Source organism: Carettochelys insculpta, chromosome 1 (assembly GCF_033958435.1).
Source record: "Carettochelys insculpta isolate YL-2023 chromosome 1, ASM3395843v1, whole genome shotgun sequence".
NCBI classification, from domain to species: domain Eukaryota; kingdom Metazoa; phylum Chordata; order Testudines; family Carettochelyidae; genus Carettochelys; species Carettochelys insculpta.
The window spans coordinates 227,115,618-227,142,845 of record NC_134137.1 but is presented as its reverse complement, the minus strand read 5'-3'; the positions used below and the strand labels follow the sequence as shown (position 1 = coordinate 227,142,845).

Sequence of the window (27,228 nt, the reverse complement as noted above, 5' to 3'; positions counted from 1 at the left end):
GCCTACAAGGGTTGAAAGAAGATTTAACTAGTGATTTCCTGATTCTTTTTATAGTTGTCTTGGTAGCATGTGCCCTTGAGCAATATCAACTGTTTTTAACAGTGTTATTGGTTGGGGATATATATACTGTCATCCTTATGACTCAGATACTATAGACGTAACAAAGAGTTTGGATTAATATTGGTAATAAGTGGAAATACTGATACATGTAATTTTATTTCTGTAGAGGCAATAGCTTTCCCCTTATTAGTGCTTCTGATCCAAACTCTTTGTTAGACACGCAATACATAAGCCACAAGGATTCCTGACTAATTATTTTCTTGAGTATTTAGTGGTTATGCGTCCCCTCACCCATGATCTCCATTGTTAAATGGCACATTTTGAATTTTCAGCTATAGAAATTAAATGTGTATCAGACAGTGTATTTTATTCAGTTATGTAACTGTTATGCCTTTGTTTTCTATATACATTGCTTTTCAATCTTTGCTCTGCTATCTATAGAGACCATACTCTGCTATCAATGGAGGCCATCAGCCCTTTTGTGTTAGTTCTGCACAGACTGTGACAGAGGAGAGATATACACTGCATTCTCAGTGAGTTTACTTTTGTTATTTTTTGTAGCTGTTCTATTAATCTAAAGCAAATGTCATTCTGACTGAATATATATAGATATAGATATCTGTGTATAGAAAAATATGGCTCATAGTATCATTATTTAATCCTGAAAAGTTATTAAGAGCCACAAAGTCAAGTGTTGAGGGTCTTTCCATTTTTCATATACCCCTACACCTCCAGACACTCAAGGCTCATGTCAGGGCTACCATCTTTCCACTGCTTTGTTTTGGTAAATGTAAAGGAATCAGGGAGAAGAAGGCTGTGGCCAGCACTGACACTTTATCTCAGGGGTGCAGACACAGGTGGGCCTAAATGATCCAGACTTGCTCTTCCACTTGCCACCAAGGCCCACCCAAATCTGAGCCTGTGGGCCTGTACCACACCACCAGCATCACTGATTCCTCCCAGTAGAAGTCACCACCTGCACTGGAAGGGCACCCAGCTCCAACTGGTTCCTCTGGGTGCACAGCATAAAGCAGTGGGGGAGCCTGAGGGCAGCCAGTGGCTGATGCCAAGTTTGTGCCCCAGAAGCCTGAGACTCCTGCATCAGAACAGCCGTGCTCGTGCTATGTGCCACAGTGATGCGTGAGCAGGACTGCCAACTTTCTAATTCCACAAAACTCAACACTTCTGTCCCATCCCTTCTCTGAGGCCCTAACCCCACTCACTTCATCCCTGCTTCCTGTGTTGCTTGCTCTCCCCCACCTTCACTCACCTTCACTGGGATGAGTTAGGGGGTTTGAGTGTGTGTGCAGGGCTCTCAGCTGGGATTGCAGGCTCCAGGTGTGGCTGGGGATGCAGGAGTGGACTTTGGGCTGGGGCAGAGTGTTGGGGGATGCAGTTCCTGGAGGGAATGTGTTGCAGCTGGTTTGTCAGAGGTAGGAAGAAGACCAGCATGTAGCACTGGGCTAGGAGTAGGGAGGGCATTTCTGCATCTCAGAGCTAGGGTCACCCATTTTGATTGGTTGTATTCCTGGATGCTTCGTCACATGACGTGATTCTTAACGAAAGATTAGTATTTAATTCTTGGAGACTCCAGGACATACTCTGGAGGGTTGGCAGCTCTACAGGCACAAGAGGTCTTACATCTCTGTGCTTGGCCTCTGGAACCCCTCAGAGCCTCCCTGGACAGTGATCAATCTTGCATGTCAGGGCAGCTTCCCTGCAGGGTGGATGTGACTGGCCCTCTGCCAACCAGGGAGCCAGCTGGTGACTCCATGCTCCTGGGGTGTCTCACGCCATGGGTCCCACTATTGTGACTGCCTGTCCACCAGAAGTTGAGGCCCACCCTAATTTCAACTTCAAGCTTATGCCACTGCTGCACCCCATTTACCCCTTCTCTTGTGCATTTGCATGTCTCTGCCGCACCCCGATCAGGGCAGCCTCACTCCATTGTTGGAGGCAGACCCATCCTAGTCATAGGACAGTTCACGGTGGCTGCTCCAGGCCCCATACTTTGGGGGGAGGGCCATGGCAGCTGCTGTAATCATCCCATGGACAGGACAGACGCACGGGCTGCTGGGGCACTCCAGCTTCCATAGCCGCAGCGAGTGGGGCGGGGGGGACTGCTGCTGCTTTGTGCCAGGCCTTGTAATCCCTGGGCTTGTATTACTTGGGTGGAGAGGGCATAAGGGTGGGGCAGGATGGAGCAGAAGTGGGGAGGCAGTTGCCCCGGGCTTGGGTATTGGGGGAGAGGAGTTGTCCCAGACCTCAAATCCCCCTAGTGGTGGCCCTGGTTGGGGGAGACACAGGGGAGGACTTATCCCCGTTGGCGTCTTCTTCCAGCTGCTCCTCAAACCCCTCCCGTTCGCACTCCGGGGCCACCTTCCTCCCCTTTTAGGGCTGCCAATTTTGGCCGGACACAGGCTGGAGGCTTCCTCACGTGACACAGTCTTTAATGAAAGACTCGGCGTCCAGTGCATTGTCTCCTTGCCGCTGCCTGCTACCCCGGGGGGGGGGCGGCCAGGCGGGGGAGGGCCCCTGCCGCCGTAGGGATGTATGGAAAGCCTCAGTCCCCTCCCACGGCAGCTCCGCGGCCCTCCCAGCCAGGGAGCCGGAGCGCGCGCACGGCTGGCCCGGGGGGAGGGGGCGGGAGGCTGGGCTGAGCTGAGCGAGTGGAGGGAGTGGGTGAAGGGGGCCGGGGGCGGAGCTGGGCCCGCTGGGGAGGGGGAGAAGAGACCGCTGCTCAAATTTCCTGAAGAAGGAGGGAAAAGGCAGCAAAGGGTCCCTTCTCCGCTTCTTTCGCTCCTGCTCCCAGACGGCCCCTCTCCCGAGCCAGGAGCAACATGGTAAGAAGGGCTGGGGCGGGGAAGGACACCTCACGAGAGGGGATCCCGGGGAAGTTTGCTGGGCGCCTCCTCCTTCCTCAGCCCCGTTCCCCGCCTCACGCGCCTCTTCCTCTCGCGCTTACTTTTGCAGATTTGGAAAAGTCTGTCGCTCTTCGCCCTGGTGGCCATCGCCCGGCTGCAGGCTGAGGTAGGCGGGGGGCTTCCCCGGGCACTTCCTTTTGCAGACCGGCTGGCTTGCCCGGTCGGCTCACGTACACGAGAGATCTTGAACCCTACCAAAAAGCACGGGGCTTTGCCTTAGCCCGAGGAATCGGGAGCGGAATTGGTCTGTTGCAAAGTTGGAACCTGAAATGCAGGGAGCGGAGGAGTATAAAAAGCAAATGTGTGCGCCTTTACCATAGGCGGCAGAGTATCCAGAGCAGGGGGATTTTGGGGAAAAACAGATGGCGGGGTAGGTATTTGGAGGACGTGATAGTTCTGGGGGGTTCAGAAGAGCCCTTGATTTTTTACACTGTCCTTAAAGTAGTTTAAACAATTAACAGACTCTCCCTCCGAAGCTCTCCCTTTTATTTGGTGAAAAATGCATCTGCATTGTGTTTTTTTCCCCCTTGGGATAAAAGTTTCAGCATATGGTGTGAATGGGGATCCTTGTCGTTATGTATTCCGGGGGTAGCTAAAGTTACATCCACCAGGTTTACTGTTAGCGCCTTTTTATATTTTAAAAAGCATAACACAATGTTGTTGCCATGTGCTGTATTAGAGCTGAAAATTCTCTGCCAAAACCTAAGCCCTGTTGTATGATCTTCTTGTGTTACATTATTGTACTTTCATGCTTTCAAGTTTTAAAGAGAGACTGTAGTTTCTCTGACCATTTCTTTTTTTCTGCATTGACCTTCTTCAGCCATGAAAACCCATCAGCTCCAAACTCGTAAACCCAAAGGTCTGTTGACAGAAAATAGGTAGTGCCTGAATTCCCTGTCTACAGTCTTCCTGAAAGTGAGGTCTGAAACAATTTTATAATTACAGCAGGAAAATGTGGAAGTGATTTAAAGAAAATTAACTCAAGCTGCACTTGGGGGAGAAACAGAATGTGCATTCATGAAGAAAAGAAATCCCTGGGGCGGGGGGGCGGATCTTTTTTCCACTTGCTTTTTACCCCCTTCACATTTGTTACAGATGGCTAGCCACACCCTGAAGCATCACAATTTGGCTCTGCCTAAAAATGTATAAACATGTATGGTTTCATACAAAACAGCTCATTTTTCTGCCTCCCACCCATTGTTATCACCACCACAGTTAAGGCAGAGACAGGCTTAAGAATACTACAGAAGACTTCAAAAAACAAAAAAAAACCTCTTCCATGAACTCCTCCCGATATCAGATTCTTGGAAAGGAGATAAAAATGCAGAGTACTATGGCATGCATGAGGAGGTGAGATGGAAAGGTGACAGGGTCACAGCTCATACTGCCACACTGGCCTTTGTGCAGTGTCCATGAAAACTGAGAAGGAGTGGGTTTGAGCTATAGCATGTATAAATGTTTCACATTTGTATGGGCGTAATAATATAGTAATATTACTCCTCCCTTAACACCTGACATACTTACAGAGTCAGAATTTCCATATATCACCTCCAACAGTGGCCTAAAGAAGCTGGAATTCAAACAGGAGGCAGATTTATCCATCTTAGACACATCTACACTTGGAGCTGAGGGTGTGATTTTGCCCCTCTCAAGTCTACATTACACAGCTTTTAGCAACAGGGCTGTGTGAACTAACTTGATGAGAGTCAGCACAAGTATGTCTGTAACTTTTAGTCCACTAACTTGATGACAGTTGGCACAAGTATGTCTGGGTGAGCCTGGCATCATGCCCCAAGCTTCCAGTGGAGATATAGCCACAGGGTAGGTCAACACTTAGGGATTGTCTATATTGTATTTTTTGGTTTTGATTTTTGTGGACAACTGCCTTTTTGCTGGAGAAAAAAACCTTGCGTCCACAGGGCAAAGTTTATTATTCTAGAATAACAGGGCATTTAACTCAAAATATTAACTCCACCAGACGGAATGACTTTTGCTGCCCCCCTTCAATTTCAAAATTGACTCAATTTCAAAATTGGCTAGGTGGGTTGATTTTCAGAAGTGCAAAGTACCTGGTTTTTCCATTTCAGTCTACAGGAGCTGGTGAATGCTCAGCACTTTTCAAATTAGATACCTAAATATGGCTGTCACATGCGGTGGGGGAAATCCTGACCTATTTGTCGTATGAAGAGTTGGCTGTTTTTGAAGACTACAGACTAGTTGGTGTTCAGAAAACACTGAAGTTTAAACCCTTATCTTAGTTCTACTTGTTATTGTTAAATGTCAGTGACATGCAATAATATACAAATATAAATATGTTTTGTTCAGCTGTTAAGAACATGCCATAGAAACATATTGCATGCCTCTTAGATTTCATGAATAATATCCTCTCTGATTTTGGTGGATTCTGTGGTTAGTGGCATTCAGTGTTTTCAGAAAATAAAGACTGGGTTTTTAACCTTTAGTTCCTGTGTAGACAAAATTGCTAGTAAGTGCCACTGAAGCATAGCTGTCTCTACCTGTCTAGATTGCTATCTTGTACTCATCCCAGTGCTATTATTAGGCCCAATACTGATCTTTATTTAGAAGAAATAATTTCAGAAAAGGTCCCTGGGATTCTTTGTGAAGACTGGAAAATTGTAGACTTGCCAAAATGTGGGAGTTTTTTTTCGCTAAGCTCAGTAACAATCACAGGAGCCATGGACACTGAACCCTACCACCCAGATGGAATCCAGCCATCATGCTCATGTAGTTTTATATATCTTTCTCTTCTGGGGTCAGCATCTGGAATCCCTCTCCTGCCCCCGGTTGGGCAGTATGATTCAGCTGGAGGGATCAGCTTTTCAATGCAAGATTTGTATGCTAGTGTTGCATGGGTAGCCACGAAGATGGGACTGCTTGTGCTCATAGCTCTCCTTTCTCTGGGAGTAAGGAATGATTCAGGGAAGCGCAGTTTATAGTGAGGTGACTGAATGAGATAGAAGAGAAGAAAGGGAGAGTCAAAATGTCTTTTAGTTTCTCCATATTCTCTTCCCTGAGAAAGGAGCTGAGTGTATTCAGTTAACCTTTAAGCCTTTAAAACCTTGTATACTGTGCACGTTGCGTCCCTTTGTACTGAAGCAATAGTATGTAAATACCCAGTTAAAAAGAAATGAATCCAGACACTCTGTTCAGTTGTGTTTACAGGATCAGAGGACTTGTGTCTATATATCGGAAGTTTTACCAATTTTTAATACGTAACTTTAACATGTCAAAACCCTACTGTAGACAGGGCATCTATTTAAACAAGGTAGGGGTTAAGTTTAGTAGTTTACCATGACCAGCTAATATGTTTCAAAACTACAGTGTGAGTTGTCTACTAGTATAGGCATGGTTTCAAGCGAAAGGGAATGTTGCCATTGGGTTCCCTGGAAGCACAGTCAGACTGTTACGTGTACTGTGATGCCATCTACCACCTTGGAATCCTACATTTGTGTCAATACTTGGAAGCTGATTGGACCTAGATGTCCGTGATGATGAGAATGTTATAAATTCATTAGATGGAAAGAGAAAAGTGACTTAGCCAGTGCCACACAGCAAGAGCTCAGACATTTGGGGTGTAGAATCCTTTGACGCAGTCCAGTAAAACACTTAAGCATGTGTTTAACTTTAAGTCTTGTGCTGTATTAGGCCAGAGAGCTGAGCACCTTGCGGGACTGAGGACTCAATCAGCACTGGAACTTCAGAGCTGTGTCCTAGGACCCTTGTGCTGTGATCTAATCCCTGCCCATGGTACCTATAGATAGGGTGAATTCAGTGGCCTGGTCTTCTTGGATGGATATAGCAATCTTCAGAATATGAGAAATGTGGAGTGTATAATGCATGATTGTGTGTGAGTCTGTGGCATCCCGCTGCTAACAAAGCTGCTGTTTACTGACAAGTCTGGGCTGTGCAAATCTACCAGCATGAAATGAGGGCCTTCATCTGCCAAATTCTTTGTCAGTAATTAACAGGGAGTTGCTGGTAAGAAGTGGCATAGTATGCAGATCCCCTCCCCACACAAGTTGAGGGGAGTGATTGAAACTCATGGTATTGCCTACTGCATGGACTCCAGCTGCTGTTATTGGACCAGCTGGTTCTCTGTCAGGAGGGACTGGGGTGCCTTTGATCTTTCTCGCATGGTGTTGCATGGCGAGGGATGTTTTTCTTTGCAGAGATGAAAGTTTGTGACAGAACTCTGCCAAATGCATCCTCCCAAAGTAATGAGACTCCTGTTAACCAGCCTTTGTTTTTCTATCACATCTCATGAGCCAGATGAGATGGGTTCCCAGAAGTGCCTCATTTAGCCAGATTGTGTCTGTCTCCACAGGGCCTCTGCTATAGACACTCCTGCCATATTCCAAAGTATGAGCTGATCTAAGAATGAAGTGCATGAAGTTTTATCCCCTAGGCTGATGTCTTTGGTGTTATCAAAGAAAAAACTCAAACATTTAATACTGTGGTTTATTTTAGAGACAGATCTGAAATGCTGATTTGGATCTATATCTAAACTTTTGCACACTTTGTGGGTGCTTTCAGTATGGGAAGGGCCCTACCAAATTCACAGCCTGAAAAACAGGTCAGACTATGTGAGATCTGGTCCCCTCCCTATGAAGTCTTTAGTATGGTTTTATCCTGAATGATACAGATTTCACAGTTTCTCAAAGAAGGTGTCTTGACCCAATAGGGAGTTCTAGAAGGGTCACAATATTATTTTAGGAGGGGTGTGGTATTCCTACCTTTTCTTTTGCACTGCTTTCAGAATTGAGTGTCCAGAAAGCAGCAGCTGTTAGCAGAGCATCTAGCTCTGAAGGAAGCATCTTGCCAGTAGCCGTGGCCCAGCTCTGCATGCAGTGGTGCAGAAGTAAGGGAGTTATGGTGTGGTATTGCAGTCCTTACTTCTGCACTGCTGCTAGTGATGATGATGCCTTCAGAGCTGGGGTCTTGGCCAGCAGCTGCTGCTTTCCAGCTGCTCAGCTCTGAAGGCAGCGCCGCCTCCAGCAGCAGCAAAGAAATAAATGTAGCAGTGCTACAGTCACTTTAAAATAACATTGTGACACACACACACACAACTCTTACATCTTGAAATTTCAGATTTAAAATGCTGAAATTGGAAATTTTATTATTTTAAAAATTCTATGGCTATGAAATTCACCAAAGTGAACTGTGAATGTGATAGGGCCCTATGGGTTTTGATGTATTCTGTGTCATCCTGTGCACTCTACCAGTTACTAGCTCTTCGCAGCAGGAAGCATCATCTTTGTATGCGTCTGTTCATAGTCCAGCACAATGGGATCCTGGCCATTAATTGCAGTTCCAAGGCACTACTCTTATAATACCAATAATATTAATTAGTGATTAAAAACCCAGGCTGTCACATGGGTGTAATTCATAAAATCATGTGTAAAAAAAAAAGCCAAAAATAGATGAGAACCTAAAAATTGGGTGGTAACACACCACAAATCCCAGTGGTATAGGAACCTGATGGTATTCTGAACTGAGAGACTGCTCAACTGTGCATGTAGCTATTTGCATTACTTCACACTGATTCAGTAGACAGAACAGGGACACGTGGTGCGTCTACACTAGCCGGCTACTTTGAACTAGCCCGGCATAACATCAAAATAGCACACGTCACGTCAACATGCACCGTGTGCTATTTCAATGTTGAAATCGACATTAGGCGGCAAGACGTTGAAATGGCTAATAGCACTCTACTTCAACGTTGAATGTTGAAGTAGGGTGTGTGTAGACGATCTGCGTCCCACTACTTCAAAATAGCAGAGTCCTCCATGGCGGCCATCAGCTGAGGGGTTGAGACGCTCTGTCCAGCCCCTGTGGGGCTTTATGGTCCCCACGCGCAGCAGCCTTTAAAGCACCACAGACCTGGATTTCCTGTGGCAGGAAGCTGAGAGCGTGCAGGCAGCAGCACACGCATGTGCTAGCCCTGCACACTTTCCAGAGGCACCGATCTGCACTGCCACCAGCTGTGGCATCGAGCCAGCCCCCCGAGCCCCCACAGGGCTCCCCTCCTGAGGGGACCCAGGCAACCCCCAGCAGCCAAGCGGGGGGCCAAAAAGAGGCAGGGCCCCTCCTGGTCAGAGGCTGAGCTCTGAGACCTGCTGGGGCTCTAGGGTGAACAGGAGGTGCTCCATATGATGGGGAGCAAGCGGCGGAATGCAGAAGCATTTGCCCGACTGGCCAAGGGCCTGGCTGCCGAGGGTCACCCTGCCTGCACTCCGGATCACATCCAGAGTAAGGTGAAGGAGTTGCAGCAGGGGTACGCCCGGGCCTGGGACTCGGCCAGCTGGTCTGGGGCCACCCCCGCCACTTGCCTCTATTACAGGGAGCTCAGGGCCATCCTGGACCCCTTGGACACCTCCTCCCCCGCAGCCACCCTTGACACCATGGCCGATGAGCCCCAGCAGGTCTCGGAGCCGGAGTCTGGCCCGGAGGCCGGCCCGGAGGCCAGCCCTGCACCCCAGGGCCCACCTGAGGACCCCCCTTCAGGACAGCAGAGGAGGGGTCCAGCAGCAAGGAGGGGGCGCTTCCCAGAGACCTCCCCTCCTGGAGCACCAGCTGGGCGTCTGCCCACCAGGCTTCCCCCGACCGCGGCAATGGACAGTCAGGTACGTACCCCACAGGGTGCACACCCATGGGGCGGGGGCACCAGACACGACCGGGAGCCTCACACACCCACAGCGGACCCCAACCCACAACCACACAGCCACAGCATGGTCCCAGGATGGTGGCACGGCCATCAGCGCCCGCACCCATGGACAGCACTGTGCCTTAACCCCGGGGGTGCGGGGACAATGCTATGGGGACAGCCAACAGGGACATCACAGTCACTGACAGGGACGGAGACCCGACACCCAAGGGGGCGGTGGGGGGAACAGGCCACGGGCCAGAGCATGGTACTAAAAGCCTTTCCCTCCCTTTCTCCCTCTCTGCATCTGCACCATCCGATGCCCGCGGAAGCCAGGCACCCTCTGTCGTCCCTGATGCCCTGCTGGAGGTCAGCCACCGCCAGTGCCCAGAGACACCCCCAAGGCCAGCGGGACGGTCCCACCACTGCTGGACCCTGGGGATGGCCCCTGTGAACCCCGATCTCCTGGCAGCTCTCCGGCGGCAGATGGAGGTGGCGGAGGAGAGACTGAGGTTCGCCCGGGAGGAGTCCACCCAACAGTGGGCGTCATGGGAGGGTTTCATGGGGGTCTTCCAGGACATAGCCGCGTTGATCCAGGAGGCCATCGCCCGGCTCCTGCCCCCTGCTGCCCTCCGGGCTGCTCCACCCGATGCCCCCCTGCCATGCCGCCTGCTGTCCTATCTGCCTTGCCACCTGCTGCCCCACCTGCCACCCCACCTGCCGTGCTGCCTGCAAATTCCCCAGGACCAGAGCCCACTGGGGCTGAAGACCAGCCAGTGGAGGCATCCCAACCGTACTTGCCAGTCCTCCCAGCCCCCAGCTGGCCATGCCGGGGACTGCGGACACGGGTGGGGGGGGTTGCGAACCGTACCCGCCAGGGGTTGTGCCCCTCTGCCCCCACCCCAGACTGATGGGACAATGGCCGAGATGTCCGCCGGGCCCCTATGTATATAGTTGTCCCCCATGTATATTGGTTGCAGTTTCTGTTGTGCACAAAACAAAGTTAGCAGTTTTAAAAAAAAAAAAAGGTTTTATTTTCCAAATAACTGGAGGCATATGCTTGTTGCGGGGGTGGCGTGCGGGTGTTGGGGGCGGTGTGCGGGCATTGCGGGCTATGGGAGGGGGCGGTGTCCTCCGGGGAAGGCCAAGGAGGTGCTCAGGGTTCTCCCTGATCGAAGTGGGCCCACAGGGCCTCATGGACCCATACCCTCTCACGGTGGGCCTGGCGGCTGGGTGCAGTGGCTGGCTGGGGTAAGCCTGTGCCAGTGTGGACCGCCCACCCCTGGACGAAAGCCTCCCCCTTGCTCTCGACAATGTTGTGGAGCATGCAGCATGTGCCCACAACCTGGGGGATGTTCTGGAGGCTGACGTCCAGGTGGGCAAGGAGGCACCGCTAGTGGCCCTTCAGACAGCCGAAGGTCCTCTCCACCACCTGGCAGGTGTGGTTCAGGTGGGCATTGAACTGCTCCTGGCTGGCGTTGAGGGGGCCGGTGTATGGGCGCATGAGCCAGGGCTGGAGGGGGTAGGCTTCGTCCGCCACAAGGCAGGGGCACAGTGGTGTCCCCCAGAGGGAGATCTCTCTGGGGGATGTAGGTCCCCACCTCCAGCCAGGGGCACAGGCCCGAGTTCCTAAAAACATGGGCATCGTGTGTGCAGCTGGGCCAGCCCACGTACACGTCCTGGAAGCGGCCCCAACTGTCCACCATGGCCTGCAGGACCACAGAGTGGTAGCCTCTGCAGTTTATGTATCTTCCTCCGCTGTGGTCCGGGGCGCGGATGGGGATGTGGGTCCTGTCCAGGGCCCCGAAGCCGTTCAGAAACCCCATGGTGGCGAATCCAGTGACGGCTGCATCCAGGTCCCCAAGTTGGACGACCCTCTGGAGCATCATGGCATTGAGTGCATGGACCACCTGTGGGGAGGGAACACAGGCACCCATGAGGGTGTGTAGGGTGCCCCAGGACCCTTCCCCCAGGCCCCCCTCCTGGGCGCCTCCCCGGGTACCCCACCGCCCAGCCCCTCACTCCCTGGTACTCCTCCCTCCCCAGCCCCACCCCCAGCCCCCCCACCCCCCAATGGGTGCATGCCTGGGCCTCCTTACCTCCATGACGATGGCCCCAACTGTAGCCTTTCCCACTCTAAACTGGTGTCCCACGAAGCGGTAGCTGTCAGGAGTGGCCAGCTTCCAGCCGGCTATTGCGACCCTCCCCTCGATGGGGAGGGAGCGCCACATCCGGGTGTCCTGGTGCCTCAGTATGGGGGTGAGCCACTGGCAGAGCTCCAGGAAGGTCTGCTGGCACATGCGGAAGTTCCGCAGCCACATGTTCTCGTCCCACTCCCTCGTGACCAGCTGCTCCCACCACTCGGAGCTGCTGGGGTAGCTCCAGAGGTAGGGGAGCAGCCGGTGGAGGAGGAAGAGGGGAGCCTGGTGGTCACGGGCCGTCCCCATCTGCCCCCGGGAAGGGGTCCTCTGGCAGGAACCACTGGGCGGCCTCCCGGGCAGCACCTAGTAGGGCGCTTGCCCCCGGATGACTACCTGGAGGGCCTCCTCTTCCTGCTGCTGCTGGGGGTCCATATCTGCTGTGACTTGGTCTGTGAGAGTGGGGAGAGTACCCTGTGTACCTCGTGCTGTGCAGGCCGGGTGTGTCTGGAGGGGCCCTTTAAAGGAGCAGCTTGGTGTTAACCTGGAAGGGCTAGTCCAGCCTGTGACCCGGTCCATGGGCTTTGCTGGCCCCTTATTTTAATGCGGAGCGCTTGTGTGTGTGGACACTCTGTGTTTCCTTCTGGGGAGGCTCCTTCTGACGTTCCCCGTTGCTACTTCGACGTTGAATGTAGACGGCACCAGCCCTGGAGGACGCGTAGATGATACGCGTCGAAGTAGCCGATTTTGATGTCCTTACTTCAAAATGGGCTACTTCGACGTAGTGTGCTAGTGTAGACGTAGCCATAGAGTGACAATTCTGAAATGAATAAGGTGCTGGATTAACAGGTAGAGAGGCTTATGCCCTGTGTTTAAGCACAGAAAAACACAGTATGAGCAGTGGCGGTGCAAGATACTCCAGCCACTTGCCTCAACCCATACCTCAGTTAGTGGTCAGAGGGGAGTTCCAGCCTGTGACCCCTTCGGTCCTTTAGTTTGTCTGTGGGAACTGATAGTTCAGATACCAAGGTGCTCTGAAAGCCAGGTGACAGGCACCATATAAGGCTGCAGATAGTGTCATCATAAATGACAATGACTGTGAGCAATATGTTCTCCTAAGAACTCTGACTTGGGCTGAAACCTGTGATTCATCTCATCTAGAGTATTGAACAGACATCAGATAGGTTTGAATTGCAGATCCAATTATTGCTATTCAGGGATGAATGTCTGCAGATCTTATTCCCAAACTCCGGAGTCCTGTGAATTCTTATTTACTACTCCACTCCCTAGTTCCCTAATTCCTGCAGCAGACGTTTGGAGGCTCAGAATGTTGTTGCTGATTACAGTTAATTACTGTACAGTGAAATTAAAGAATAGCCTTTGTGACCAGTCACAGCAAAGATATTGGGGCTCACTGGGGTGGGACTCACTCTAAAGGTTCCTTTTTGATGAGCTGGCTCAGTAAGTGGAGGAAGTCAGGTGGATTCAGTCTCTTTCTCAAGCATCTGAGCAAATGTTTTGATGAAGCAGATTAAATGCTGGTTTGAAAGCAGGAGCTGGCTTAGTGGCAGAGATGGTGTCCCTAGCCACTCTCTAACAGAAGCTGGGATTAAATAATAAGGAATGGATTACTTTGGTTACCTATTCTGTTCATTCCCTGTGGAGCTTCTGGCATTGGCCACTGTCAGAAGACAGAGTATTGGGCTAGGTGGACCTTTGGTCTAATCCATTATGGCTTTTATCTTCTTATATAATTGTGAGTTAAACTGTTCCTCTCTTGCTCTCTGAAACACACACAGAATGTGTCCAGACAGCCAAGAGATACGTGCCATCTGGTCTAATAGGTCTTTTTGAGTTATAACTCCTACTCCTGCTGGGTAGCATAGAGTGTTTCCCCGTAGCATATACTCTGGGGCTATATGCTGTCCACTGTTGTAAGTGGTGGGATGTCCACCATTCTCTTGAAACGCTGTCCAGTGTTCTCTCTGATCAGCAGGAACAGCCTGCTTCAAGCCTAAATCTTCCATGGTTTATTTCATCCCAGTACGCTGAGTAATACCATCCTAAAATTGGTTGTGTTTGTGTATAGTTATAGCCCAGTGAGGCTCTGATCCCCTGACCTGGGTCTCTAGGTGGGTGTTCCTGCAGTCTTAATAGATGGAGGAATCTGTGCAGACAGAAGTTTTGAAAGATGGGTAACATGACAAGAGAAAGGGGCAGGTTTCAAAGTAGGAATGGAGGATGGCTGTGCATGCCTTATGCTCCACTGCAGCTGTCCCATGGTGGGCTAGAGCTGGGTTTGGAGCGGGCGAGCAAAGGGACTGATGTATGTCCAGGGAGTCCATGAATTTTCAAGTGGGGCACCTAAACTTCAGCCACTGACAGGAGATTATTAGCCACCCTCACCAGTGCAGTCTCCGCACAGTTCCCAGACCAGAATCCCAACTGATTAGGTCAGAGGTAATCAGACTCTAGATGCTGCTAGAGTTTTCTTGTTCTTGATAATTTTACCCAGAAATTGGTATTTCAAGATATGTTGATAGCAGGAAAGCTATCTGCATCCTGAGGTCATTTCTTTATAATTTTACACTCCAGGTCACACAGAATCCTTGACAAAGCTCAGATCAGAAGCCAAAATTCTTGATGATCTAGCCAAATAGGTCACACTCACTCTCCCCCAGTATGCCTGTACATTTGTGCTTGTATTCCTTAACTGGCCTTCACTGCTAAATATTGGTAAGAATTCAAAACCACAATCCTTTATCACAAGGCTCCATACACTGTTCATATAGTTAAATCTTTCATGTGCCTGTCCTGCCAAACAGAAAAGTCAGTGGAGATTCAGAATGTCTGTTGGAATGAATGATAGAAAATGTGCAACCGAAGCCAGGATAGAAATATGTTGATATAACCATACTTAAGACACAGGATGGGGAAAACCAACAAGAAGTCCTGTGGCACCTTATAGACTAATGGATATTTTGGAGCGTAAGCTTTCATGGGCAAAGACCCACTTTGTCAGATGCACCTGATGAAGTGCGTCTTTGCCCATGAAAGCTTATGCTCCAAAATATCTGTTAGTTGTTAAGGTGCCACAGGACTTCTTGTTGGTTTTGAAGATACAGGCTAACACGGCTACCTCTCTGATAGTATGGGGGAAAAATCTCCATTTATGGTAAACTGAAATCTCAGGGCCCCATCTGACACTTGTGGTCTTGTAATAGGACTCTTGACCGTTCCCTCCTTGTAACTTCCATTCACGGATAAAGCTGATCAGCTCCTAAGACTTCAGATGAAGATCGAGGAGTCTCTGTGCATGTATGTGGACAGAGGCAAATGAGGCAAAAGCCCTCTAGTTGCTGGCATGTTGCTTACATGGCCCTCGGTGGTGCAAGGTTTGGGTATTGCTCCTGGTGTAAAGTCTGAGGCTGTTTACTAGATGATAAATCTGTCTGAAACGCAGTGCGTGGAGGCCTTTCTGTATCATTGGGGCCCTTCCCATAAGACCACAGGTGATTGTAGCCTGAAGCCAGTTGCTTGCCTGCTGCATGTTGTAACTCTTCACAGATGTGCCAAGCTACCTTTGGGCTTCTTCTTCTGCCTTGTCTGCAGCTTCTCTTTTCCTTTATGGCTGGGGACAGGGTGTTGTTTATGGGGAGCAGGTTTCTGGCCATCAGAAAGCTCCGGGGTCAGTTAGCCACATCTGGATTACTGTCTGTGCTTGGGAGAAAGAACATTCTGCAGGGGCAGGGAGAAGGAACGTTCTGCAGGGACAGTGGTGAGGGATGATTTGAAAGGGTTGTAATCCGCTTCCAAAAGGGGTAGACTCATGTTGGAGAGCTGTTAATTGAACCCAGGAGCCTGGACAGCTCAGGTAGTGCCTACTCTTCTCCCAGTCACTGATCTGACAGTGGCCTAAATATCGGATCCTGTAGTATCTTAACTGACAAGATGACCAAGGGTCAAGATAAATCTTTTATTGTGTACAGGGTCTATGTGCAGCAGTGAGGTAACAAACTTCCTTCTACCCTGTACAGCTGTAGTTGGTGACTGCCCTGTGCTGGGCTGCTTTGTTTCTGACCCAGAAACATGAAGGCTTTGTCTACACTTGAATTCCTTTTTCGAAAGAGGTATGCAAATAAGGGATATAAAGTGCAAATGAGGTACAGATTTGCATATCTGGAACCTCATTTGCATGTTCTTATTTTGAAATAGCTTCTTTTGAAAGAAGAAAACCAGTGTAGACACTGCTCTTTTGAAAGTAAATCCCATCTTCGAAAGAATCCTTCTTCCCTTTTCTTATGGGAAGAAGGATTCTTTTGAAGATGGGGTTTACTTTTGAAAGAGCAGTGTCTACACTGGTTTTCCTCTTTAGAAAGAAGCTATTTTGAAATAAGAACATGCAAATATGCAAATCTGAATATTCAAATCTGCACCTCATTTCCATTTTTTATTTCTCTTATTTGCATACCTCTTTCAAAAGAGGAATGCAAGTGTAGATGTAGCCGAAGAGTATAGAGGAACCCTTGTAAGTGCAGCACTGCACTTCTCAAAGTAGTAGGCCTTGTCTACACTAAATGGACTCCAGTTGTGTAGCTATGCTGAATAGCTCTTCAGAAGCAGCCTACCATGATGAAAGGGTTTTTTCCATCTCTGTAGGAATATCACCTCCTTCAGAAACAGCTGGGTTGATGGAAGCGTTCTTCCATCTCCGTAGTTGTGTCTACATCAGACGCTAGGTTACCTTAACTGTAGAACTCAGGGGTCAGGTCAGGGATTTGTCACACCCAAGTGTCATAGCTGTGCATAAGTTTTATGGGTAGACCAGGTCTAACTTTACAGCAGGCAAGCTGCAAGTTACTGTCCTCTGATGGCCGTTTGGTGGCTCCACGTGGTATGAGCTGGCAGGAAATAAATTACTAAAAATCAGGAGATAAGCACTGGGAAAGGGGGTACGCTGATAAGGCTGAAGTCCCAAGTGTTTTAAGTTTGGGAAACACTGTTTTAGAGGCATGATGGCCTCATGCTGTAAGTCAGTCACTCAACAAGTGTCTGTAGCCAGGATAAGCACACACCCTGTCATGCAGGTTTCTTCCCTACCGTGCACAGTAGTAAACTCTCGAGTTACATGGGTGTTGCATGTTGTGTTGCTGCAACTTTCACGTAACTCAAATTCTCAAGCAAGTTGGAAGCTCTAGTCAAGTTCCAGCCCTACTCCGTTTCCCGGCTGCTTCTCCCTGCCTTCCCCTAGCCTTGCGGCTGTCAGCCTGACAGGGAAACCACTCAGGGAAGACAGGGAGAAGGGGCTCTTAGCTGTGGGCAGCTAGGTAGGCTGACAGCCATAGAGCAGCTTGAAATTGTGCTCAACTTGCGTTAAAGTGAGTTGCGTGCACCTTGAAGCTGTGTATTTCAAGGATTTACTGTATTAAGCCCAGAGAAGTAGCCGTGTTAGTCTGTACTCCAACAAAACAAAACAGCAGGAGTCTGAGATTTAGAATTTGCCAAGCACCTGTCCGCTGAGAACTTTTACAATGTCTCAAGTTGGTGCCCAGAATCAAGTCACTTTAGCAAATCCTAGTCATTAGTGTTTTGTGCAGTCTTGTTTTCTATGTGCTACCTTCTTCCTATTATCTTTCCACAGCAATCCCACAACCTAATACATCTTCAAGTCAGCAGGTTTTTTTCTTGATATACTTCTCAAATAAATAATTAAATAATAAATATCCCCTTTCCTTATTTCATCCCATTAATCTTACTCATAGCCCCGTGTTAATGAATGCATAATTCCCCTTCCTCCTTATTTCCACCTTTCATATATTATAGACCTGTGGCGTCCAATACGTTCACTACTCACCACTTGTGGTGAATAGAACACTGTGTTGTGGCAAATATGGGGGGTGGGGGGTGGCCAAACCACATCTCTTGGAGCCTTTAACTGCAACTCCTCCTGAGAACTGCATGTGGGGAGTGATGTATGCCCACTCCACGTACGCTCCCCTCCACTTGCCGGGAGAAGCACATGGGGGGCAGCTACAGAGGCTCTGGTGAGTCACTGTCATTGAGTTGGAATGGGGAGGTATGGGAGTACCTGACTGGGGGAGGGGGAGGGCATTTATTTAGAGGTGGGGGCTCTGGGAGTTTCTGGCTCTGGGGAGGGCATTTATTTAGGAGGGAGCTGGGAGTGTGAATAATGTGGCAAATACAGTAGGTGACAACCGCAAGTGTGGCGATTTTTGAATTCGTATTAGACTTTGCTGTTATAGACATAGGTTGCCTCTACCACTCCAGACTTCTCATGTTTAGTTCTTTTAATGTCTTTGTAGCTCAATCCCTGCAATCAAAAAAGACCATTTTCTTGCTCTTCTTTGAAATGTCTCCAGTTGAGCCCTATCTTTTTGATAATTTGATGCCCAGAACTGAACAAAATTGTCCAGGTGCAAATAATGGCCTCTTCAATCACACAAAGATTGGAGGAGCAGCGGGGGATGTCATGTTAACCAGACACCATGAATTTATCAGGACAGTTTTACATCCTGTTTATAGGATTATGTTATAGGGGGTCCCTCTTCTAAAGCCTCTAGCCTGGACTTGCTCAGAGCCCTTTGTGAAGCTCTGTGAGACCATTGGATGGAAGGTTCTGTACACGTGCAAGGGACTGTTACTTGTTTTATGCTATCTTCTGTTATATTAATAACATTTTCCATCCCCACTGTAGTGCTAGTATTGTGTAGATTAATGACAAATTAATTTATGTACATGGGGAGCAATGATGCAATTAGGTTCTAACCGTGGGACCCCCCTCATTTTGGGGGGCTGGTACACTTGAATGCTGTCGACTGACCCAGAGATAGGGACAGGTGTTCATAGAGGTAGAGCTGAGGCAGTGTATAGAGGGGGGTGTTGCATATTCAGAGCTCACCTTGCCTCTGAGGGAAGCAAGAAGTAGCTCTTACAGCTTATCGTTTATTCATGGCTTTTGTTTGTAGCACAGAGATAACAAATGGAGACATGCTGTAGGGAAGGCACTTGACATTATGATAATGTAGATTCCCCATTAATTTAATGTTGTAGTTAGGCAGTAGCTCTGTGCACAAGGCAGAATTGCTTACTTTCACTGACAGGTCTATCTAAGGTTAATGAGAAGAAGATGGGTTAGTGATTCCCATTAGTTACTATGGCAACCTACGGAAATTACTTTCCTTCCTCCACTTTTTTCCTCCTCCCTCCCCCAGCAATGAAGATATTGTTAAAAAAACAAGGTAACATTTATTTAAATATTTCAATGGCTGTCTTTGATTTTAAAGAATGTATTGTTGATATTTTTATAGCAAAGTATTTTTGTATAGGAAAGTAGAGGCTGTAGACCAAGTGATTAGAGCACGGCAGCTAGTTTTCAGAGACTTCGTTCCACACCTGGGCACCCAAATTTAAAACAAAACAAAACAAAAACACCAGACTATTTTTTAAGAAGCTATAGGCTTTAAGTGTTTCTGAAGAAGTTCCCCCTGTCAGAAACAGGAATACTAATACTTTCCTCCTGCACAGTAGGTTTTGAGGATTAGTAAAGTGGTGATTGTAAAATACTCTGAGAAATTCAGATAAACACTGGCAAAACACAGAATGGTGATAATCCCACCACTCAAAACTGAACTAATGGGGTGCAGAAGAGTGACTGTAAGAGTAATGCTTTATATTTGTATGTGTCTTATATTTATGCCCTCTGTGAAATTTCAGAAGTAATCTGCTAAATTTAATATAGCTAGAGGACCTGTTGCAGCTCTGCTTGCAAGAGGAAGTGGGGCTGGAAGAATGTTGTAGATGGAAACTTGTTGTACAGTAATCTCTTCTATATCCTGCGGTCCTGGGTCTGGGAGGTTGCTGGATGTTTAAATATGCCGGGGTCTGCAACCTGTGGCTCTGGAGCTGCATACGGTTCTTTAGGGACTTCTTTGTAGCTCCCGACACTGTAATTGCAAAGTGAAAAAAAAACCCTCCTGATTATTTTCGATAAATGATGAATGTCTAAAAGCCCAGCAATGAACAACTCATATGTAAATATAAAATGATATGTGATTGCAAAATGTTAGATAACTTCCCCCTCTAATATCTGCAGTGCGTTGTGGGATATGATAATGTTATATTTTAAGTTATAGTTATAAATAAAATGTTATATATATAAGTTATAGTTATAAATAAGTTCAGAAGTGAAAAGCAGGAAGGTAGTGTTACAAGCACACACATATAAAGGGTGAAGCAATAGAATATGTACAAAGTTGGTGAACATCCTGCAGTAAACATGTATCACATTACAAACCATTATGTGTGCACTATGAAAGTGGGAGTTACAAATAGTGTAGTTTGATGTTATTTATTAAGGCTTGTCTCATTCACATGCATTGTGGCTCTTGAATTATTGTTTTTTTATCGAATACGGAAAAAAGTGGCTCTTACTCTTTTGCTTGCCAGCCCCTGAGCTAGCCCAAGACAAACACCTAACTATATTGTTGCCCTTCTTTTGACCTTAGTATCCCATTTGTACACCATCTAGATTAGGGCCTCTTTGTACTATTATAATATAACTAATTAATACAGATTCTAATGGTATTGGGAAAACCTTAGTGTTTGCCTTCCCTGATGTTGTGTTTAAGCATATAACTTCAATACTGTCACCTCTTAAAGTTTGGCATTTAATTATTTTGGTTTTTTGTCCTTTTAAAGAAAGCAAAGGTAGAAAAGAGGAATTGCCTGTGCTTGTTAACATTCAGATGGACCCTTTTGAGGTGCATAGGGAGACATGAAAATACATTTTGCCCACCCTTGTCCTTTTTTTTTAATTTTTTTCCCTGCATTTGTTTGGTTGGCAGCATCTTTCACCAGGGATGGAATAAGAGGACAGCACTGTGGGTCAAAGAGCAATTAACATGAGGCAAAGCTCTTTTTACTCCTTTCTTAGTAGTAGCAGCATAATTTTTTTGAATTTGGGGGCTTTATAAAACAACATTTTCAATATATGCTCTGGTGTGAGTTCAAGACCCAGGAGGTGAGGTCCTAACGCATATCTGGAAGAAAGGGCTATTGGCTTCTCACAGGGACTTATGCATGTAGGGTGGTGCATGATGGTGCCTAACATTTAAGCACCTAAAAAGTCACAGGAACAACATTGTGATCCATACAGTCTGAGCTAGAATCCTAGGTTCCTGTGTAATGCATGGGGAAAGATAGGCACCTTTGTTTACAAAGAGATGGACAAAAGCCAGCACACTTATCAGGGAGCCCCATAGACTACCCACTGAAAGATGTCAACAACTGACTGAGGTGTGTCCTTAGCCTTGCCCTTCTCACCTCATTCAGCCGTTAAGTCCAGGCTGCAGGACGGCACCTGGCTCTGCTAGCAACCCACAATTGTGGACCCCTCTCCTCAAGTCAGGTGACTTAAGTGTCTCTTGTTTCTCTTGAGAATATGTGAGTCACCTGTCTCACTGCACATAAAACAGCTGGAGGAGAAGGAGGTGATCATGCTGGTAACTTTCATCCCAGTGGTTAGAACGCTACCTGGAATCTAAGTTCAATTCCCCCCTCTGCCTGAGGGGGAGAGAGGATTTGAACAGTGGGGATTCCTACCTCGCAGAGAGTGCCCTGAGCAGGGAGCTATGGAATAGTCTGGTGTCAAGCTCCCTCTGTCTCTCTTGTTGAAGCCGATGTGCTTTGGAGATTTATTCACTAGGCCATAGAAAGAGAAAATGACTCTGAATCCCAGTGGTTAGGTCCGCCATGTGAGAGGTGAGAAACCCAGGGGATCAATCGCCCTCTTTCAATAACTAAATAGTTATCCACAGAATTACACATTCAAAGGAGAAACTGAGGGAGCACCACCTCAGACTAGCCCATGGTTCAGTATCTAGAGCACATACCTGAGTAGTGGGAGATTCCTTTTTAGAAATTCATTCTCAGACAGAGGAGAGAATCAGATCTGGCTCTCCCACATCCCAACCAACCACTGAGCTAAAAGTTATAAGGTGACTTATAAGATGGTACGCCTTTGTCCTCTTTGGACAGATTCTCACCTAATCTGATAGGTGGTCTCTGAGTACACCTACCAGGACAGGCCCTGCCTGTGAGAAAGACGGGTGAATGTCTGTCTTTCCCTGGTTTGTGGCTCACAGGACCCCCAGACCAGCGGTGGACTACCTGCCACTCGTGACCCATGTGCAGGCCATTGGGCTTCTATGTGTGGCTCACAAGAGATTTTGTTTATCACTGCCCATGTGCAGGGTTGCCAGATTGGCAGGGATGTGTGAAGTGAGCTGCATGCTGACTGCGTACAGCATGGACTGTGAGAGGTGTGTACTCCCTCTGCATCCAGTCAAAGCACTGCCTGCAAATTCTATGTACATAAGCAGAGTTAGTACAGCTACCCTGTCCCTGGAGCCTGTTTTGGTTACGACAATCTTGCAGCCCCCTGAAATGGAGGGTCACTCAGGCAGCCCACTCACTAGCCTAGGTTGCCCATTGCTGCCCCAGGTGCCTTGCAGAGCAGCAACGTAAATGCACCTTTGGGGCTTTTACTGTGAAATCTTAGGCACCAAGTGAGTTTGGACACACTCAGAGTTTGGCAGCAGCCAGGCGGGAATTTTTTGGCTCACAACAAAACGTAAAACAGGGGCTCAGGTAGCTAAGTACATATGTGGATCTGCAAGGGGTCTGAAGTGCTGCATTCCTGTGACAGCCGTTGAGACCAAAGATTCTTCTCTGATGGAGCACCCAGCATTGAAAGCGCTATTCCGTGCTCTGCCACTGACTATCTATATGGCCCTGGGTATGTCACTTAACTGTTCCATGCCTTTTGGTTCTGCTTCTGTAAAATAAAGATCGTATCACTTTCCTGCTTCACAGAGGGGGTTGCAGGGCTAAATTATCTAATGTTTGAACAGTGCTTTGAGATCCGGGGATGGAAGGTGATTTCCCTTCCTCATTGTGGTCTTTGTCGGCCACCCTTTTCCTTCAGAGTAGAATTTGAGTGGGCATTAGTTTCTCACTGGTGTTATCCATGCTGCTGTTCTTCTATTAAGTGGTGTTTGTGAGAAAACAGGAGCCCCAGTACTTGTCACGATGAACAGTGTGATTTCTCCAAAAGCAGCCTCATTCCTTGTCCTCTGGCCACTGAAGCTTAGTGTATAGGAGACCGTGTTTTAGAAATGAACCTACAGAAATGACTTATCTGTGGGCGTTGAACATAGAATGAGATTGTTTTTCTGGGCTATGCAACTCCTCCACCCTCTCTCTGTCCCAGCCCTCCCCAGATTCTTTGGGGTGAGGTTAGCTAAAGTCTAGACAGTCTCTGCTTGCATTCCTTCCATGCAAACAGCTCTGTCCAACCATATGAACGCCCTTCCATTTCCCCCATACGGTACAGTAAAACTGCAGCACAGGCATGATTCTCTTGGAGAAGCTGGGATTGATCTGGGGTTTGCCTGTGATACTGAGGGAGGTTAGTAGTAGTTCTGCCACTGGTAAAATGAAAGAATTCCTCCTCCTCCCCCACTCCCACGCAAGCAAGAACAGGGTGAGTTTGGCCTCCGTGAGTTTACAACAGCCTCTGAGGCAAGCTGGCAGGCCTCGTTTTCTCAGCAAGAGAAGACTGAGGTAATAATCTAAACTGCCTGAATCCAAGATTGCAGGGGGCACATTGACCCTACTGGCTCAGCTCAGCCCAGCTCAGAGATATGATGCATGCTCAGCCCTCTCTGTAAGGGATGGCACGTAGCTCTGCTGCTGCCCTAGGGGAAGCCTTGAGAGTTGTCACCTCCAAGATGTGGAAGAACCAGCCACCCTTCCTGCCATATAGGGATGCATTTTGGGGAGCCATTTGATGCGCCCTGGTTGTGAGTAAAAAAGCAGCATGTTAAATCTGCTGACTGGGAAGGCATTACAGAAACCAGGTAAGCCAGTTAAAAGTCAGCCAGTGGCAATCCCTGGGACTGAGCTGTTGTGATTCAGGGAGTCACAGCCACAGAGCACATCACTCACTCCTGTGCTCCTGATGAGGTCACAGGGCAGCAATGGTTTGCATCACCTTGGCATTTGCCATCATGATGTTTGTCACTGGCTTACACTCCCCATCACCCTGGCCTAACTCACACTGGGAAGGGTGCAGCTGCCCTGGCTACACAAGGGCAAGGCTACAACAATCCAGAATCCTTGAACTTTCTCTAAGCTGCTTTAACTAGTGAAAGTGCAACCAGGTGGGCTTTTCCCAACATTTCTTATCCTGACACCTGGCCCATCAGCACATCACTGGAACAACACCCCCAGGCTCTTAGGAAAGGTTAAAAGGGTTTCAGCAGCTTTAGCTGCCCTGCAAATGTCCTCCCTCACTGAGCCCAGTAAGCAGATGCTGATTTTACTTAGGGGAGATGAGAAGCATATCTAGAGCAGTCTCGGTGTTTGCAGCAGCACATCCTGGCGTTGGTCCAGAGAACATTCACTCACCCATAGAGCAAGTCGATCAGCACAATGCAGCATTTTGAGAACACCCCTAGTCACAGGGGTTAGAAAGGGCCATGAAAAGGTTCTTCTGATGCTTGCTGAAGAATGAAACTGCAGGGAAGCATTTCCTTTTCCTTCCTTCCTTCTACTGTACCCTCTTTGTTTTTTAACTCTTGCCACAATGTACAAAGAATCCAGACTCATAAGATACCCTAGAGGTGGGGCAAATCTCTCTGCACTGCCCAAAGCAAACTGTTATTCACCCCACACACAGACTCCACAATATGTGGGGTCTAGGTGACTTACTCCATGTAGGGGAAAACCACAAAGGAAGGACAAACATAAGGGGCCTGATTCTCCAGTGCTTTGCACTTGTTTCATCAGCTTTACTTGTGCAAATAGGAGTGCAATGTTATCAGTGATGCATGTGTGAGAGGAAAAGTGGTTCAGTGATTTGAGCTGTAGCCTGAGGCTTCAAGGCCTCATCTTTATTCCCTGATCCATCACAGATTTCCTGTGTGGCAAGTCCCTTACCCACCTTGTGCCTCAGTTCTCCACCTGTAAAATGGTATAACTAGCACCCTCCTATCCAACAGGGTGTTGTGAGGATAAGTACATTATAGCTTGGGTGGTGTTCAAATATTACAGAAGCGGTCCATTGGAGTTTAAAGTATGGCCCTTGAGACATTTTTTTTAAACGTTGCCCATGCACATGCTTGCCAGATTCCACTGGTTTCTGTCCTCGTAGGCTTTTCCTACCAGTATTGTTAAAGTAACACACACACAAAGCGGGGCAGGTAAAGTGAGGTGTGTTCTAAGTGTACACAACATTGTCTGAGAGCTGTGTGCTCCCTCTGCAGCCAGTCAAAGCGTTGCTGTGGTTCCGTGAGCTCACTCTCACAGTTTCTGGCAATGCCAGTGCATTTAGCAAAACTACCCTGGCCCAGGAGACCGTCTTGGTTACGACAATCCTGTGGCCCACTGAGATGAAGATAGGCCACTCATGTGGCCCACTCATTAGCATGGGTTGCCCATCGCTGGTTCACAGTATCACACTGTCATGCTATTTTGAAGTTCAGCACATATCGGTCTTTTAAGTGTCAGTGAATTGTACTGGTTTTCTAATTATCTGACCTGAACATATAACACTTGTCAATTTGTTTGTTAGCAACAACTGACTGTTATTCGTCTGGAATCTTTTTTGTATGATTTAGCTGCTCTTTTCACCTCTGACCACACTGGAAATAGGTTGTTTTCCATAGCTTGAGTAGTAGTTCTGCATCTTTTTCTCATTAGAAGTTGTGCTGGACTATATCCAATAGCCACTATTGTTGTTGATCAGTAACTCAGAAGAGCAAGGAATATATGTAGGATTTTCTTGGCTGTCTATACATCAATTTCAGCCTCTCCATTCTCCTGTGGGTTGCTAGTAATAAAACCAAAAATCATATTTTGTTTGGAATGACTCAGATTTTGCTGCAGTGAATTGTGGCTCATTGTCACTAGATATTCTGTAATACAGAAGTGAACTTTTAGTTTTTTGATAACACTGCAATATTATGTATTTCATATTCCTTGTTTCTGTATATCTATCCACTATGACCAGATAATGATGTCTTTTGTAATTCACATCAATCTACAGCTAGTCTATTCCAAGGTTTATCAGTTAGGAGTGTTTGTATGGTTCAACAATGTCTCTCAAGGGCCGTGCCTAAACTTACAAAAATCTTTGAAATGGCCATGCTAATGGCCAAATCAAAGAATACCAATGAGGTGCTGAAATGGCTGGCTGCTGCTGAAACAGTAGAACTAAATTTAATTGGCTTAACAGCCAGCAGGGTAGTGGGAGAGATCCGACTGTTAATCCAAATGAATTTTGTTCCATTATTTCAGTGGTGGCAGGGTAGGGAGCCACAGAGAGCCCCTCAAAAAGTAGCTGGCATGCATGCAGTGGGGGCAGGGCAAAGGGAGCTAATGGCTATCCAGAAGGGGAATTGGACAGGTCCTGCAGTTCCTGCATCGTCCTTTGGTTTCACTGGCTGCAACTGGCCTCTTGCATTGCCACAGGACAGCCAGTGAAATTGGGCCCTCCGAGCTAACTTGGATGGAGTTTGGTCGGGGTAGGCCAGTGGCCTCTTTGGGTGGATGGGTTAGTCCCAGGGCCAGTTTGAGGCTGAGGCAAATTAATCCTGGGGATTGTGGGGGCGATCTTAGGGCTCAGAGGGGTTAAGCCATATATAAGACTGCCATTAGGAGTTCTGCAAAATTCTTTTGAGTCTAAAAGGGTTATATGGCCAAATGTAATGCAGTGTTTCCAAATTTTCCTGCCCCAAAGAAAGCACACACCGTGATTGCGTCTGTGCTTTTCTTCATTGGAACTGCAACAGAAAGTGACATAACAGCTGCCACTGTAGCAGATATTGACACTTCTTCGAGTGTCCCCTTGGGTGCTCCACCTTAGGTGTCAGGCTTGCCCTCACGCCGCAGATCGGAGATCTTTATAGCTGTAGTCGGCTGGACCATGCAGGCACGGGCTCTGATGCACCATTTCGTGCCCTTTCTATCACGTGCATGGTTTGGGCTCAGTCAGTTCCTCTCAGCCGCCAGTGGCTGCAGATGGAGCTTCTACCATCTCCTCAGCCTTGACTGTTGTTTATTTTCTTTTCCTTCTTCTCCTTCCCTCCTGGTTTGTTTACCTGAAATAGAGACTCTTATAGATAGTAGTTAAAGTGAGAGTGAAGGTTTAACGTTGAAGTTCTCAAGTTTAAAGTTGTTTTTTATCTAAGTTAATGGTGTAATACAGTTAAGCCTCATTGGCAGCTCCTGTGGAGCAAACAGATTCCTTATTCTTGTTTAAGAGACCTTAATTTACAAGTTAAAGAAACTGTTATAACCATGCCTGGCACAGCCAGTTTTAAGAATTGCAACACTGGCCGCGAGGCAATGTCCGCCTCGG

General features: G+C 47.8%; 1 protein-coding gene across 1 annotated transcript in view; it reads left to right on the top strand.

Moving 5' to 3' along the window:
* The first annotated feature begins 2,773 nt into the window (after nt 1–2,773).
* The window catches only part of FSTL1 (follistatin like 1), a 99,960-nt gene continuing 75,505 nt past the window's right edge, over nt 2,774–27,228 (top strand). Inside the window, exons 1-2 of the mRNA XM_075000648.1 lie at nt 2,774–2,903; nt 3,034–3,090. Coding sequence (XP_074856749.1) covers nt 2,901–2,903; nt 3,034–3,090 — 60 coding nt within the window. The 5' untranslated portion in view covers nt 2,774–2,900. The remainder of the gene's footprint in view (nt 2,904–3,033; nt 3,091–27,228) is intronic.